The sequence below is a fragment of the Rhinopithecus roxellana genome, chromosome 22 (assembly GCF_007565055.1).
Source record: "Rhinopithecus roxellana isolate Shanxi Qingling chromosome 22, ASM756505v1, whole genome shotgun sequence".
Lineage (NCBI taxonomy): Eukaryota > Metazoa > Chordata > Mammalia > Primates > Cercopithecidae > Rhinopithecus > Rhinopithecus roxellana.
In genome coordinates, this window is record NC_044570.1 from 6743496 (window position 1) to 6758280 (window position 14785).

General features: G+C 38.1%; 1 protein-coding gene and 1 non-coding gene across 2 annotated transcripts; both read right to left on the minus strand.

Annotated features, from left to right (window-relative positions):
• Positions 1–5724: 5724 nt before the first annotated feature.
• On the minus strand, positions 5725–5831 carry LOC115895690. Its single transcript, XR_004055834.1, has one exon. It is a non-coding gene; the product is annotated as a U6 spliceosomal RNA (small nuclear RNA).
• A 6714-nt stretch (positions 5832–12545) lies between these two features.
• Positions 12546–13488, minus strand: LOC115895654 (putative ankyrin repeat domain-containing protein 20A5). Its single transcript, XM_030926309.1, has 3 exons — positions 13261–13488; positions 12888–13002; positions 12546–12725 (listed from the first exon to the last, which is right to left on the minus strand). The coding sequence occupies exons 1-3, from the start codon at positions 13461–13463 to the stop codon at positions 12546–12548; spliced, it is 498 nt and encodes a 165-aa protein (XP_030782169.1). The 5' UTR covers positions 13464–13488.
• Between the last annotated feature and the right edge of the window lie 1297 nt (positions 13489–14785).

Genomic DNA, 14785 nt, shown 5'->3' on the forward strand with positions numbered 1-14785 from the left:
TTTACTACCAGAATGTTCCAATGCTTGCCCTCCCAAGTAGGAGAGAAAAATTGCTTTTCACCTCACATCAAGCAAAACTCCCTTACCATCCCTCATGACAGAATCTAGTTGTAGATGAGTCATGTCATCATAATGTAGGCTGTTGTCAACCTCATCCATCAAAGGAAGAGGATCAGTGAAGAACATATGTATTTACCTATAGCATTCACTGCCTGGTCTTATTTCCAACCGAAGGTAAGTATAAAAGACTTAGTCATTCCACTTTTATAAAGTCCAACCCATTGCGCTTGTCCCCTTCCATTGCTAGAGAGTCTATCTGGACCCACATCATAGAGCAAGATACTCCAGTTTGTGCTGTGTGGCACGGCATGGTGTCCTTTTCCTCAACCCTTTCTATTATGTCCCAAACATCTATACAAATCATGTTTTCTGAGTATGCAAAGTATATCTCATCAGCATATATCATTCTTTACAGTGATAAAGAAGCAAAAGGAAAACAAAAAGGACAAGGAACATCTTAAATGACTACGTTCAATTACCATGGAGCTTTAATTTTTTAACTATTCAAAAAGATATCCACTGTACTCTTCTGAAAAAAATAAAACTATGAAGACAGAGTAAAGATCAATAGTTGCCAGGAGTTGCTAGGGAGAAAGTGAGAGATGAACAGGCATAGTATAGAGAATTTTTAGGGAAGTGAAACTGTTCTGTCAATAACATTACAGTAATAGATACATGTCATATCATTATACAGTTGTCCAAGTTCACAGAATGTACAGCATCAAGAGTGAAGCCTGATGTAAACTATGAACTTTGAGTGATTATAATGTGTCAATGTAAGTTCATCAGTTGTAACAAATGTACCACTCTGGTGGAAAATACTAATCATGGGGGAGGCTATGCATGTGGGAGGCATGGAATATATGAGAAATCTCTGTACCTTCCTTTCAATTTTGCTCTGAAACTAAAACTGCTCTAAGAAATAAAATTGTTGATTTAAAGAAGATATTCACAACTGGGCTCAGTGGCTCACACCTGTAATCTCAGTACTTTGGGAGGCAAAGGTGGGGGGGATCACATGAGGTCATGAGTTCAAGACCAGCCTGAGGAAATGAGTTCAAGACCAGTCTGGCCAACATGGCAAAACCTCTTCTCTACTAAAAATACAAAAATTAGCTGGGCACGATGGCGGGCACCTCTAATTTCAGCTACTCAGGAGGCTGAGGCAGGAGAATCGCTTGAGCCTAGAAGGGTTTCCACCATTCCCTAAGGAGAGTGGCTCACTGTGTCTAAAGTGTTTATAGAAACAGTGTGGTTACTCTGAACAGCTGTCTTCCTTCTAGGAGTCTGGAATTTGGGTACATGTCAGGGAGAGTAACCTCCATAGAAACACTTGGGTACTTAGTCTCTAATGAGACTCTGGTACTGGTAGATATCACTGCACAAATATTGTCAAAATGTGAGCCTGGGAGAATTAAGCAGATCCTGGAACTCCACAGGAGAGAACTCCTGGAAGCTTGTGCCTGGCTTCTTCCAGACTTGACACATGCACCTTTTTCCTCTACTAATTCTGCTTGTCCCTTTTCTTGTAATCAAGTAAAGATCTGAGTATGACTATTTGCTGAGTCCTGTGAGTCTTTCTAGTGAACCACTAAACCTGGGGGTGGTCTTGGGGAACCTTGGCACAAATGCATTGTGTAAGATTTTTATAAAGTTGATATGATATATGTAACTATAATCAGGTGGTTATTTCACAGAATAGCTTTCCCTAATCTGTTTTTCTTTTCCTTTTTTCCCTTGTTATTTGACTTGGAAAGTCTGATATTTCTATATCTATCCAATTGAATAAAGCCATAAAAGGAAAAAATGAAACGATAATGTCGGAAAATAATGTGAAATAAGCAGCAATCCTATTTAAACCGAATAAAAAATAGAGAATCTGGGTGATTGACAATATGTTCTATGATATGAATGTTTCTAGAAAAAAATGAAAAGGTGGCCAGTTTTCTGCAACTCAACTGGGCTTAATTCCTTTTCATAATAATTGTGCAGGCCAGGTGCAGTGGCTCCCACTTGTAAATCCCAGTATTTAGGGAGGCTGAGGCAGGAGGATCACTTGAGTCCAGAAGTTCCAGACCAGCCTGGGCAATAGAGTGAGACCTCATCTATTAAACAAACAAACAAACAAACAACAACAACAACAAAAACCTTAAAAAGAAATTTATCCAAGTGTGGTGGTGCATGCCTGTAGTCCCAGCTACTTGGGAGGTAAGGTAAAAGGTGAAAGGATCACTTAAGGCCAGGAAGCAGAAGTTGCAGTGAGCCAAGATGGCACCTCTGCACTCCAGTACCGGCAACAGAGGGAGATCCTGTATCAGAAATAAATAAATAAATAAATAAATAAATAAATAAATAAATAAATAAATAATTGTGCATCAGGCCGGATGTAACCACACAAAACTGTAGTCCCAGCTACTCAGGAGGATGAGGTAGGAGGACTGCTTGAGCCCAGGAGTTCAAGGCTACAGTGAGCTATGAATGCACCAATGAATAGACACGGTATTCTAGCCAAGGCAACATAGAAAGACCCCATCTCCTATAATAATAATAATGGATTAATTGTGCATCACTCAAGTAAATTGTATAACTGGAGAAAAACATAGTACTATTGAGAATGTACTATAACAGTCTACCACTGATCATAGAGTTCCTGTTTGCTTGCTTCTAATCTTTTTCTGTGTTTCTCCTAAAACTGAAAACATGGTTCATCCATTAAAAGCAGTTCATCACAAAACAAGTCAAAAAGATGGAAGAATTGCATCCAGACTGTAGGATGTGTTATCCACCGCTCCCTGTGAACAGTTGGATTTGGTCATTAAGAATCAGCAGGACTTTTAACTTTGTGTCTGTGTGCACACGTGTGTACGTGTGTGTGTGTAAACTGTGTGTGTGTAAACTATGACAGATAAAACCATTTTGCTTGTGTAAGAATATGTAATATAACTTGTACTTGTCATGAAGGAATTGCTTTCCTGTCTTCTGTGCTCAGTAGCTGTCTTCAAAAAATAGTCTCCTATTTGTATGGGTGCACACTGGTTCAGTTCTACAGTTCTTATTGCCATTTATTTATGGTACCAGAAAGGGATAGCTGAGTTCCCGGTTCTAAAGATAGTTACTTTCTTAGTGACACACATCAATATGTAATACAGTTTGCCCTTGAAAAGCAGGGATTCATTTATATGCAGATTTTCTTCTGCCTCTGCAACCCAGAGACAGCAAGATCCACCTCTCCTCTTCCACCTCAGGCTAGTCAACCTGAAGATCACGAAGACCTTTGTCAGGATCTACTTATGCTTTATGAAAAGTCAATTATTCTTTAGTTCCCACCTATGAGTGAGAACATGCGGTGTTTGGTTTTCTGTTCTTGTGATAGTTTGCTAAGAATGATGGTTTCCAGCTGCATCCATGTCCCTACAAAGGACGCAAACTCATCCTTTTTTATGGCTGCATAGTATTCCATGGTGTATATGTGCCACATTTTCTTAATCCAGTCTGTCACAGATGGACATTTGGGTTGATTCCAAGTCTTTGCTATTGTGAATAGTGCCGCAATAAACATACGTGTACATGTGTCTTTGTAGTAGAATAATTTATAATCCTTTGGGTATATACCCAGTAGTGGGATGGCTGGGTCATATGGTACATCTAGTTCTAGATCCTTGAGGAATTGCCATACTGTTTTCCATAATGGTTGAACTAGTTTACAATCCCACCAACAGTGTAAAAGTGTTCCTATTTCTCCACATCCTCTCCAACACCTGTTGTTTCCTGACTTCTTAATGATTGCCATTCTAACTGGTGTGAGATGGTATCTCATTTATCTTTCCTGTTGATTTTCTTTCTAACAGCTTCAATTCTCTGGCTTACTGTATTGTCTGAACACAGAATATAATAATGCGGCAAAAACAAAATAGGTGTTCATCAACTGTTTTATGTTATCAGGAAGGCTTCAAGCCTATGGTGGGCTATTAGTAGCTAAGGTGAAGCAATCAAAAGTTATACTCAGATTTTCAACTGCACAGGGACTCACTCCTACGTTATTCATGGGTCAACTGTAATTCTTTATTTACTAAATATAAACAATTTATTATAAAACTGAAATAGAAGATCCATTTGTATAACAAGTCCAATTGGTTATAATGTGACTATAGAGGAAACATATGACATACTAACTTAAAAATCTTTTTTCTTATTCATGCAAAAACATCATATAGGATTTTAGGGATCATAAATGATGTTTTTCAGACTATAATGTTTGAGATTATAAAGTAGCTACAACTACCTTCTTAAATAAATCTGAATTTCAAACTAGTTAAATTTTAAAAATTAATTTACATATGTATATACATATATACACATTCAATTTACACATATTTTTAAACTGGTCTTTTTTGATAAACACTACCTTAATCTGACATCTTACTTTTCATTTTCTTATCAAGAGCAGGACCACCAAGAGAAATAAGAAATTCACTATCAGAAGTCTTACCTGGTTTGTCATTTTTAAGTATCTTCTTTTTATGTTCCAAAATTTGTTGTTGAATTCTATGTATACAAAAGTAATAAATAAAATTGCTATTTTAACACTGAAATAAAAAATATTTACCAAACATATTAAATTCTAAAACCATTTAAGGCAATATCAGACCTAATATCAGAATTTTAATGTCCCATACACTTCAAATTTTTAAACCTTACAAGCTTATTAAGCTTATAATTAAAGAATAAAAGAAAGGGAAATACTCATAAATGGAGGAAAAACAGCTCAGTAAATTAACTCTAGTTAGCTGGACATCATGCAAAGTGTCCTGCACTCAGAATTCGTCCTCGCTCTGTAACCAATATGTATTTTCTTTTCAGACAAGTTGCTTCTCATAGGCTCCATGGTTTCTTCTAAAAAATAAGGACTCTGCTACTTTAGGAAGATGTAATGAGATTACATGTTTAAATGTTCAGAGAAATAGTAAAGCACTGGAATAATTTCTTCTTGAACTTTATTCCTGAAACCATTTTGGAATCCCAAATAAAGCTTGGTGTATGTTTTTCTATAAGTTCTAATATTCAAATGTTACAGTTTTCAGAAGATGTTATTAAGTGCTAATTTTGGTTATTAGTTGTATTCATTGTGGCTTGTAATTCAGGGCATCTTACCTAATTCACAACTTACTGCAAAATTTTATATATATATATATATATATATATATATATATATATATTCTCATTAAAATGGATTACCTAATTGTCTCCCATCACTGAGTTCATCAATCACACCAAGGGCAGAAAACTAATTGTCTAAACCCAGCTTGGACAACTACCACTCCTTCTCTACCTCCTCAAACTCTGAGACAGCAGATCCATGCTAGGATGCTGGATCTCCACGGTCCTCTCCAACTAACAGACAAGACAGAACCCTGCTGTGATTGTTTTTCGGTTCCATGAAGGAAAGGCAAGTGGACATTTTCTCACTTCCAAGACATGTACTAACAACATGTAACATCCCCTAATTATTACTCAGCTCTGTTCTCCTTTCAGAGATCACTGGACATCAATATTTTCATAGTGATAATCACAATTTCAATATTGGGTGTCTCCTGTTTTGGTTTCACTCACACTGCTTCCTAGGAGCTACTCAACAAACAGTCAAATGACCTTCCTGGGACTATGCAAAATATGGAATGCTTTCTGAATCTGTGTGCCATCCCCAGGCAGCAGCCATGCTTATCTGCTCTGTATTGATCCAATTTTAAAATATGTGCTGCAGAAACAAGCACAGAGCCCTGTTTGATACACAAATACTCATGAGTCACAGATGAGGCTTAGCTCTGGTAAATCCAACTCACTTACTTTAGATTCTGAGAATTTTATTGAATGACTTCCTGTGAGGTAGAATTTTAAAATATATTGAAAACTTGAGGAAGAGCTGCGAGTAGCCCAAGAGATTTTCATGATTATAGAGACACATTGCTAGAGGGGCCAACTGCAAGTTTAATCTCACTACTCGGTGAAAAGATAACAAGGAACCTTCTGCTATCTAACCAAAGCTGCTGCACAGGATATAAAAAGCCTCAAGGTACAGATCTGATAGCAAAAGGGAAAGGGAACTCTGATCTCCCTGCAACATTATTTGAACATCCCTGACTGTGGAGAACAATCCCAACTAATAGTGGTTAAAGAAAAGACAAACATGGCTTTCAAAGGATAACATACCATGAAGGTCCAGGCTAAGTCTAGCTAAGAGGTGGGCTCCAAATAAGATTTTTAGTGTAGGGCAGGCATCAACTTTCTCAGTATTTGTGTAGCTAAAGCTAGGAGGCCTAGCTGGCAGAGCAGGGTGCTGGGAACAACGACTGACCATAAGTACATAAACTAATAAACACCATAGCTTTGAACTCTATATATGAAGCACCATGAAAACTAGGGGGTCTGCATCAGTGAAGGCATCCTGGTGGCAAAGGTCAATCATTATCAGATTGCAGGATGGGTTAGAATGGCAGCTAAACAGCAAGCGAGTCCATGGAAACAACAGAATGATCGGAACGGCCTTTTTTCCCGTTCTTCTGACTTGTAAAGAAAGATTGTCTTCCTTGAACTTAGGGAACCCCTTAGCTTCTTGGAAATTCAAAGAAGGAAGACACAGGAGACAGCCCAAGGGGACAATACAAGATTTTCTGCTAAATTGGACATTTCAAGACCCAATAACTAATTAGAAAAGTCCGGCCAGGCATGGTGGCTAGCATTTTGAGAGGAAGAGGCAGGAGGATTACTTGAGCTCAGGAGTTCAAGACCAGCCAGGGCAACAGAGTGAGACCTTGTCTCTACAAAATGATAATAATAATAATAATAATAATAATAATAATAGGAAGAAGAAGAAGAAGAAGAAGAAGAAGAAGAAGAAGAAGAAGAAGAAGAAGAAGAAGAAGAAGAAGAAGAAAGAAGTTGAAGAAAAGGAGAAGAAGAAGAAGAAGAAGGGAAAAGAAAAATAAAAAAAGAAAGGAAAGGAAAAGAAATCAAAGATGTGGCTCTTTTTATCCCATGCATGGGGATTATACTTAGAATAAAATGGACAACACTGAGATCACTGGGGATAAAGGTCTTAAAACTCCTGAAAAAATCTTGCACTCTACTTCGAACTAATCTAGGCTGCTGCTTGATTTCTGGCTAAAAGTAGACTAACTCATTGCTATTTCAAACCATCTGAACCAAACTATGAACTCTTACCTAATGTATAAGAGGGAGTAGTTGCAATTATTTTAAACTTCAATTTAGTATCAACTGGTCTTTTGACATAAACACTTACTTTGTCAAATGACGAGAAATAGCATAATCTTCTGCATCTTTTCCATGCGTGTCTTGAGTGAAGACATTAATATTTTGCTTAAGAAGGATGTTGACAATAGCTGGTGAGTCACAGTACACAGCAAGCATGAGGGCTGTTCTAAAATAACAAAGAAATAACTCCACTCAAGAACTTTAATAAAGACTTTTTAAACAGTTAGTTTGATACACTTTACCAATTTCATATCCATCTGTCAGTGTAGACGTAATAACCATTTGCATGTACTAGCTCAGGTCTATAAGCATCTAGGGGCTCAAGTGTTCATCTTTGTAAATTATCACCAAGGCTAAAAGAAAGGGACAACAGGGAAGCCTCTTGTCCCACTGACATATGACATAATACAAGTTGCTAACTTATAGTCCTCTGATGGCCAAGAAACTGTGCTGAGGTCAGTCATCTAAAGTAGGCAAAGATTTAGATGAAGATTTCCCCATTGCTTTCCTACTCTGATATATTATAATTCTAATCAGCTAGGGGTCAGATAAGAGTTATCTGCAGGCTGAAAACAACAACAACAACAACAACGACAACAACAATAATAATGACAATAGCAGTAGTCATAAACTAAAAGTCCACATTTTAAAAATTAAAAAAACTGCCAGGTGCAGTGACTCTTGCCTGTAATCGCAGCACTCTGGGAAGTCAAGGAGAACAGATCATGAGGTCAAGAGATCGAGACCATCCTGGCCAACATGGTGAAATCCTGCCTTTACTAAAAATACAGAAATTAGCTAGGCATGCTGGCACACACGTGAAGTCCCAGCTACTTGGGAGGCTGAGGCAGGAGAATCGCTTGAACCTGGGAGGTGGAGGTTGCAGTGAGCCAAGATCACACCACTGCACTCCAGCCTGGCAACAGAGCTAGACTCCATCTCAAAAAGAAATTAATAAAACTAATACAAAACCCTTTAGCTAATAAAAGATTACAGTACCAAAAACATCCAATTATAAATAACGAATCTTATGAGAGAAGATTAATCCTACTATACACTCTTCTTTATGTGACTCAGTCTAAATATTTGTGGTCTACCTGATTATTTGTGGTGACATTTTTCACTGTATGCCAATAATTACACTAATCTTATTAATATTTCTGACTTGAGTGACTATTACCACTCTAGAATACGCAGACTTTTATTTTTAAAAAAAGAACTACTGTACCGTCTCAGCCTATCAATGGCATGTACGCTTGCTTTGTTTTTCAATAGAAATTCCACCATTTTCTCTTTCTTGCAAATAATAGCGAATAAAAGTGGAGTATTATTGTCCTATAAGACAGCAGAAAAAATTAATAATTCACAAAATTACATATTTATCAACTGAACTGAAAATCTTCTCTAGGATTCTTTGAACTTCAACATACAAAATAGAAAGGAAGTAAATGAAAAGCAGTCCCTTCCTTCTCACTCCTCTGTGCTTTCTGATGTGCTGCTCTTTGCCTTGCAAACAACCCTCCTCTGTCTCCCAGGATTAACTGTGGTCATTGCCAAAATTCACTGTAAACATTTACCAGTCCCAAGAATCCTTGCTTTGATCACAGCACTTAGCATGCTACATTGTAATCATTTCATTGTTTCCCTCTGAAACCAAGAGCTTCTTGAGGGCAAGGGCTGTAACTTTTGTCTCTATAGCCCAAAACCCTAAGACATAGTAGCAAATATTTTAAGTTTTTTACAGAAATTAATGAAATAAATTATTATCTCTAAAGCAGTGTTTCTTAAACTATATTCCAAAGAATATTTGCTTTACCAGAAGTATAATACCCCAAGAGAAAGACTCCGTGACCTGCATTTGAGAAGAATTGCAAAATTGTATTTTACATCCAATAATCAAGAACTCTCTTGAATTTTACCTAATCCCCATTTCACAATACTATTTGTGGCAAACATTAACATTTGAGCAATTAAGAGTTTCAGAGAAACAGTTGCCAGAGCTTCCCAATACAGGTGGATGATTCCTCTGGGTGGTACAAACTTGCTTGATTCACTTCTATCAATGGTGTCAGGATACCAGACGCCAACGTCAGGCACTCCTGCTCCAAAGGGGTCACTATGGAAATGAACTCTGAATTAAGAGAGATTGGCTTCAAATGCACTTATTTGCCTTAGAAATAGTCCATGGTTTTTTTCCTAATACAAGAGAATAGATTTTTATCTTTACTGTTAGAAAGCTCAGTATGTTCTGTGTAAGAGAGACAGGTTTAAAAAACTTAAGAACAAATATTTGAAAAACCAAAGCTCAGTAAGAATACTATTCTCAATTATAATGGTAATCCCAGGACACTAATGCAGCTCTACTTTTTAAATCCATTTTTATTGGCTTCCACTTAAATGGCTATTTAAAATTATTTTTCATTTTAGGCAAAATATGAATCTGAAATAACAACTTAATGGCTTATCAATAAAAGTTCTCATACTGATCCATATGAATTATTTCTGGCATAATAAAACCAGTGAGTCACTTGCATTTTTAAAGTAGGGTGCTGAGGACAAAGATACAATATCTGCAATATTCATAAATTATCCAACTATAACCAGCTTCTAGGCATTCTTATGGGCAGATAATTATTTCTGGTATATATAAAGAAAAGGAGTTTTAAAAACTTCTAAATTCTAAAATTCAACTCCATAACAGAGGGATTTACATACTCCATAGACTATATATTATAAACAAATCTACACACTGACTTAAAAATCTTGAAATCTTTGTCAAAATGTACTATAACATAGGAGTTGTAAACTCAAATACTTACAAGGACAAAGGAAGGTTCCCAGAGTAAGGGAAGTACTGAGGTGGGCACAATAGCAAACTGGAGAATACACGCCTTCTATAAAGGGGCAATCTCTGCACAGCAGATCAAACAGTGATAGAAACTCAGGAGACACCAGATTTGACTTTTTAGGATAAGCCTGAAGTCCAGATTTCTACACAAGTCTTCTAAATTTTACATGTTGATTCAACTTATAGAGGCAAACAAACAAATCTGTGTACCACATTAGAATATAGCCCCTGTGTTTTTAGATTTACTATAAATGCGTTATGAAATGGTTGTGTATAATCCAAGTATTTGCATGTAAAGTATTTTCTTTCTCTAGTATCATATGTTTTATCAAAATATGAGGTATTCATAGATAATAAAAATCGCTAAAAAGACTCATAATACCTGCTTCAAGAATTTTTTCCAACATTTATTCATTTAAAATGTTTGTATATAATTTTCCCAGATTATTAACCAAATAGATCATTGGTTCATAGGACTGCTAAAACTACATTATTAAAAGAATTCCTATTTGTATTCTTATTAACTTCATGGATTTCAGTGTTTAAAACTGACATTTTGGTTATGATAAAGCTCTATACAACTAACAAACATACTGAGATAGTTCATAATACAATTTCAACTAAAAAAGGAGTTTAGGATTTGCTACTATTCTAATTGAGAAAGCCCAACTTGTAACGAACACTTGCTGACACATAATCACCTGCATGGTGACAAAGGGACATCAAATCCTGACAGGGTCAGCCTCTGCTTATTGAAAGATTCCCCACACGCACATTTCTAAAGACTATCTGAATGGTAGTGAATGATTCGTGGATGGAAGGAATGGTGTTATTCTGTCAGCTGAGAGATATTGCCAATATTTCCTTTCACTTCCCAGTCACAGATGTGGAGAAAGACAGATAAGTCAGGGTAATATCATCAAACAGGAGAATTTTGAAGGATGTGGCACCTATCAAATGCCAAGTCTTCTAGAGATTTCTTACATTTTTGAGATACAGAAATTTATATATTGCACTTATCTATTCTGGGATTCTTAATCAGGAGTGTATCTGAACCTTGAAGGTTTTCTTTCTTTTTTTTTTTTTTTTCCTTTTGCTACAAGTGTTGTTAGAGACAAGAGTCTCACTATGTTTCTCAAGCTGGATTCAAACTCTCAGACTCAAGCTGGAACTACAGGAACATGCCACTGTGCCCAGCTTCAAGAAACCATTTTTAAACATGTTCAGGCCTTATTAGGTCTATTACATCAAAATCTTCAGGCGAAAGACTACAGTTGTAGATTTTTAACAAAATGTCCTCAGGTAACCGTAATGCCCAATTCTGAGAATTAGTGCAGCAGACAATCACTTCAGTCACATCTCTCACCCACATGGCTAATGCCCTTTATCAGTCAGAGATGTGACCAAAAAGATAAAAGAGTAAGAGATAGACTCATTTATTAAAACTCCAGTTAATTTCCCTGGGTATGGCTAGAACAGGGACAAGTAAACTCAAAATTCCACTTGATTTTGCTATGTATAAGCTCCTTATCTCCCACTTTTCCACCAAGACATTCTCGATTTGAGAGGAGTCTTTAGACGCTTATCTAAGTGGCAGTTTCTGCCAGGATGGGCAATAAGTCAGTTAATAATTTGTTCCAGCTTCTGCTGAAGTTTTTCTCACTTCATCACCACATATTCACTGCCAATCTGGTTTCCTCAGAGTCCTCCTAAAATTAATCTCTAGGCAAGTTGCAACTCACTCACTCTCTTTTTCAAACCAAAAATTATTAGACCCAAAGCTAAAGAGCACCTTGTCTCAACACATAAACTGGAAGAACAACAAACTAAAAACAACAACAACAACAACAAAAACTCTTCCTCGCATTTTCCTTCATTACCTAATTTCCAAGTGACCTGTGTATTTCTGATTGCTCTCCTTTTCCCTTCCCATTTTTCCCTGAGAAATGATACGTCAGTTTTTCAGAAAATTAGCAGCAGCAGCAACATGTCCATTTATTGTAAGTTGCTTTAGTTTTGTTTGAGTTTTAAAATAAAGCCTATTTCCAGGGCACATTTCCTTTCCTGTGTTGTTTTACACTAATTAAGAAAAAAAGAAAAAAAGAATAACCCTGCATAGAAAATAAGTTGAAAAGGTTTTATCTTTAACAAATTCACAGATATTTTCCAAAGTGCATTTTATAAAGCTGTGCCCTTGAATGCTTCTTTAAAAGTATCAATATTTAAAACAAAATCTTACACAATTAAGTTATTTGAAAATAATTTACATTTGCATTCAGGTAATGGTTGAGCGTCCAAATATAAAAAAAAATTGACCCTTACCTATGTCAATGTTAAAACAAATATTTTGGAAAGAAAGTTGATTGATCTATACCTTGTCCAGTGCTTCAATATTTGCACCATGGGAAAGCAGTTTTTCTGCCAGTGAGGTGCTCTCCTTGTACACAGCATAATGGAGAGCAGTGTTGCCGTAGATATCCTTAAGGTTTGGATTGGCACCATGTTCCAGCAAAATAACGGCACAAGCCTCTTCCTGGCAATGGACAGCCTGTCCGTATTAGACCAAGAAACAGATTGTAAATTCTAAGAATTCAAAATACACATTCCACAGGTTTCACCAACTAGTTACATTTAAATGAGATCAATTCATTTTAATTCTATATATGTAAATCAAATCCATGTCAGGCTAAAAGAGTTGGCTCTAATATACCTGTATCAAAGGTGTCCTGTTTTCTTTGTCACAGATATCAATCTGGCACTTTCTGTTAATCAGGAGAGTTACCACTTTCGCATGGCCACTGGCACAGGCCAAATGTAGAGCAGTTCTACAAGAGCAAGAGGACTTTTTAGGAAACTGTAGGGCAACATCTCAAAACACACACAACAGTGATTTGTGAGTTAAATCACTCAAATTCTCCAGCTGCTCCAGCCAGGGAATTATGAGGGATGGAAAACAGCTGAGGGATCCATTTGGCTTCGCCGCTGGGAGGGTGCCCGGCGCCCTCCAAGGCCCCGTCCCAGGGGCTGCGGGGAAGCCGGGCCTGGGGACACCCTCCCACCCCGGACTGAGCGCCCCCCGCTACCTGTGCTGTTTGTCCAAGGCATCCAGGTCTCCGCTCCTGCGCGCCAGGCAGCCCTCCACTTTCGCGGCGTCGCCCTTGACAGCCGCCCTGTGGATCTTCTGCAGTTCGGAGTCCCGGATTCGGTACCCTGAACCCGTGTAGACGTGGTCTGTGGAGCCCAGGACCTTCTGGCCCCTGCGGCTCCCGAAGCCGAACAACTTCATGGTAGTGACTTCTTCTCAGACCCCCAACCACCGACCGGATCTTGAGTAGGGGCAGCTCCCTGTCACCTTTTCACCACCCCCGATCCCTCCCTGCCGACCCAGTCCGAAATCCAACCCCAAGTCCCGATCCAACCCCAAATCCGCGATGCAAACCCCAGTCTCCGATCCCAAATCTTTTTTTTTTATTATACTTTAAGTTCTAGGGTACATGTGCATAACGTGCAGGTTTGTTACATATGTATACTTATGCCATGTTGGTGTGCTGCACCCATCAACTCGTCAGCACCCATCAATTCATCATTTATATCATGTATAACTCCCCAATGCAATCCCTCCCTCCTCCCCCCTCCCCATGATAGACCCCAGTGTGTGATGTTCCCCTTCCCGAGTCCAAGTGATCTCATTGTTCAGTTCCCACCTATGAGTGAGAACATGCGGTGTTTGGTTTTCTCTTCTTGTGATAGTTTGCTAAGAATGATGGTTTCCAGCTGCATCCATGTCCCTACAAAGGACCCAAACTCATCCTTTTTTATGGCTGCATAGTATTCCATGGTGTATATGTGCCACATTTTCTTAATCCAGTCTGTCACAGATGGACATTTGGGTTGATTCCAAGTCTTTGCTATTGTGAATAGTGCCGCAATAAACATACGTGTGCATGTGTCTTTGTAGTAGACTAATTTATAATCCTTTGGGTATATGCCCAGTAGTGGGATGGCAGGGTCATATGGTACATCTAGTTCTAGATCCTTGAGGAATTGCCATACTGTTTTCCATAATGGTTGAACTAGTTTACAATCCCACCAACAGTGTAAAAGTGTTCCTATTTCTCCACATCCTCTCCAACACCTGTTGTTTCCTGACTTCTTAATGATTGCCATTCTAACTGGTGTGAGATGGTATCTCATTGTGGTTTTGATTTGCATTTCTCTGATGGCCAGTGATGATGAGCATTTTTTCATGTGTCTGTTGGCTGTATGAATATCTTCTTTTGAGAAATGTCTGTTCATATCCTTTCCCCACTTTTTGATGGGGTTGTTTGTTTTTTTCTCGTATATTTGTTTGCTAAAGAGCTTTTGCACAGCAAAAGAAACTACCATCAGAGTGAACAGGCAACCTACAGAATGGGAGAAAATTTTTGCAACCTACTCATCTGACAAAGGGCTAATATCCAAATCTTTAAGGTATTCCAAAATTCCAGATCCAGCCCGGTCCACCACAGCCTTCAGCAGCTGCACTCGCAGCCTCCGACCTCTCAGACCGAGTGAGCCTGGTAAAGCCATTGGGCGCGCGCCTGCACCGCCGTTGTCGCCCGGCTCCCG

Excerpts from the sequence above, each read along its gene's own strand:
- LOC115895654 (XM_030926309.1), bottom strand. The coding sequence starts at position 13,463 with ATGAAGTTGTTCGGCTTCGGGAGCCGCAGGGGCCAGAAGGTCCTGGGC. Across the intron at positions 13,003-13,260 it reads GCCTTGGACAAACAGCACAG|AACTGCTCTACATTTGGCCT; the intron begins GTAGCGGGGGGC and ends TTGCTCTTGTAG. Across the intron at positions 12,726-12,887 it reads ACAGGACACCTTTGATACAG|GCTGTCCATTGCCAGGAAGA; the intron begins GTATATTAGAGC and ends TAATACGGACAG.